Consider the following 2,091-nt stretch of genomic DNA (forward strand, 5'->3'; position numbering starts at 1 on the left):
TTCCAGTGTCCCCCCAACAGACCGTTCCGCTGCAAGAACGACCGGGTATGTCTGTGGATTGGTCGACAGTGCGACGGCATTGACAACTGTGGAGACAACACAGACGAGAAGGACTGCGGTGAGTGGGGGTCGCCCGCGGGCACTGCTCCGTGCCCGGCGTGGGCAACCCTCAGGCTGCTCCTCGCAGAGCCCTGGCTTTAGCCAGGGGTTTGCTTTGTCTTTTCCCAAAACCGGGAGGCCGGGTGCTGGCATCCTGGGTCCCTTCCCGCATCGTTCGCACCCTGAGGGTCCCGCAGGGCTGGGTGCCGGGGGACACGGAGCATCACAGCTGCTGCCCCTGCTCCCGCAGAGTCGCCCACGGCCAAGCCCAAGAGCTGCAGCCAGGACAAGAACGAGTTCCTGTGCGCGAACAAGAAGTGCATCAGTGCCAACCTGCGCTGCAACTTCTTCGATGACTGTGGAGACGGCTCCGATGAGGAATCCTGCTCCCGCGGTGGGTGGGGAGCTGGGCTGTCGGGGTGGGGGCTGAGGGTGGGGAGCTGCCAAGCGCTCACGGTGCATCCCACCTCCCAGACCACAAGTCCTACGACTGCATGACCAACACCACCATGTGTGGAGACGAGGCCCAGTGCGTTCAGTCGCAGTCCACCTCGTACTGCACGTGCCGCAGAGGCTTCCAGAAGGTGCCAGACAAGAATTCCTGCCAAGGTACTTGCCATCACTCCCGGAGAGGGCTTGGGGGTCACACCATCGGGTTTACGGTTGGGTTGTGCCAGTAGGATGTGTCTTTGTGCGTGTGGCATCACCTTGGGGCACAAACGGGAGTGGACAGAGATGGGGTCTCTGAGCGCTGGGTGGTACCGACCAGCCCCCGGAGAGGTGCCAGCTCCAGCCACGTGCATGGGGCACCCTCCCGCTCTCCCCCCTGACTCCTGTCTCCCGCTGCCCAGATGTCAATGAGTGCCTGCGCTTCGGGACCTGCTCCCAGCTCTGCAACAACACCAAGGGCTCCCACGTCTGCAGCTGCGCCAAGAACTTCATGAAGACGGACAACATGTGCAAGGCAGAAGGTCAGGAGGGAAGGGGGGGGTGTCTGTGCAGGTCCTGTGTGTGCCCCTCCCGCCCTGCGGGATCCAGACGCTCTGCCCTGGGGGAGAGCTGCTCCTCCTGCACCTCTGCCCACCCTTCCTGCTGGCACTGCTGAAGGAAGTGGCTTTGCCAGTGCCGTCAGTCTGTCCTTCCCTGGCAGAGCAAGCCCCAAGGGGTGCCAAGCTCCCAGCGACCCCATCCCCTGCCCCACCATGGTGCCCCACTCCCGGCCCAGCCCGCGCCGACAGCTCCTTCTCCGCAGGCTCTGAGCACCAAATCCTCTACATTGCGGACGATAACAAGATCCGGAGCATGTACCCCTTCAATCCCAACTCCGCCTACGAGCCGGCCTTCCAGGGTGACGAGAACGTGCGCATCGACGCCATGGACATCTACGTCAAGGGCAACAAGATCTACTGGACCAACTGGCACACGGGCAGGATCTCGTACCGGGAGCTGCCTGCCTCTTCGGCTGCCTCCACTGCATCCAACCGCAACCGGCGGCAGATCGACGGCGGCGTCACCCACCTGAACGTGAGTTCCGTCAGGGATGCAGCGGGAGGCACCGAGACCGGGCTGCCGAGCGTCGTCCGCCCTCACCTCGCCCCTCTTTCTGCCCTTCACAGATCTCGGGGCTGAAGATGCCGCGGGGAATCGCCATCGACTGGGTGGCTGGGAACATCTACTGGACAGACTCGGGGCGGGATGTCATTGAGGTGGCGCAGATGAAAGGCGAGAATCGCAAGACGCTCATCTCGGGCATGATCGATGAGCCCCACGCCATCGTGGTCGACCCACTGAGGGGGTGAGACACTTGAGCCCTTTCTCCCGTCCTCTCGCCAACAAGCCCGTCCGTGGTGGAACCTCCCTGTGCCCCAGCATCACGCTGTGTCGGCTCAAGATACAGTGCCCTGGAGTCAGGGGGCTCTAGGATGCTGGGGGGGGGCTCCTCCACTAACGGGGTGTCAATCTGCCCTGCTCTACCCCCCCTTGCTCCCCAGC

At 63.5% G+C, this 2,091-nt stretch overlaps 1 protein-coding gene across 1 annotated transcript in view; it reads left to right on the forward strand.

The window, feature by feature from the left end:
* Nucleotides 1-6: 6 nt before the first annotated feature.
* The window catches only part of LOC104516786 (low-density lipoprotein receptor-related protein 1-like), a gene marked incomplete at both ends in the record, with an annotated part of 2,235 nt that continues 150 nt past the window's right edge, over nucleotides 7-2,091 (forward strand). The window contains 6 exons of the mRNA XM_010161229.1: nucleotides 7-118; nucleotides 350-493; nucleotides 574-708; nucleotides 951-1,070; nucleotides 1,352-1,623; nucleotides 1,716-1,894. Of these exons, the coding sequence (XP_010159531.1) occupies nucleotides 7-118; nucleotides 350-493; nucleotides 574-708; nucleotides 951-1,070; nucleotides 1,352-1,623; nucleotides 1,716-1,894 (962 nt within the window). The remainder of the gene's footprint in view (nucleotides 119-349; nucleotides 494-573; nucleotides 709-950; nucleotides 1,071-1,351; nucleotides 1,624-1,715; nucleotides 1,895-2,091) is intronic.

This window comes from Eurypyga helias, unplaced genomic scaffold (assembly GCF_000690775.1).
Source record: "Eurypyga helias isolate BGI_N326 unplaced genomic scaffold, ASM69077v1 scaffold33060, whole genome shotgun sequence".
NCBI classification, from domain to species: Eukaryota; Metazoa; Chordata; class Aves; order Eurypygiformes; family Eurypygidae; genus Eurypyga; species Eurypyga helias.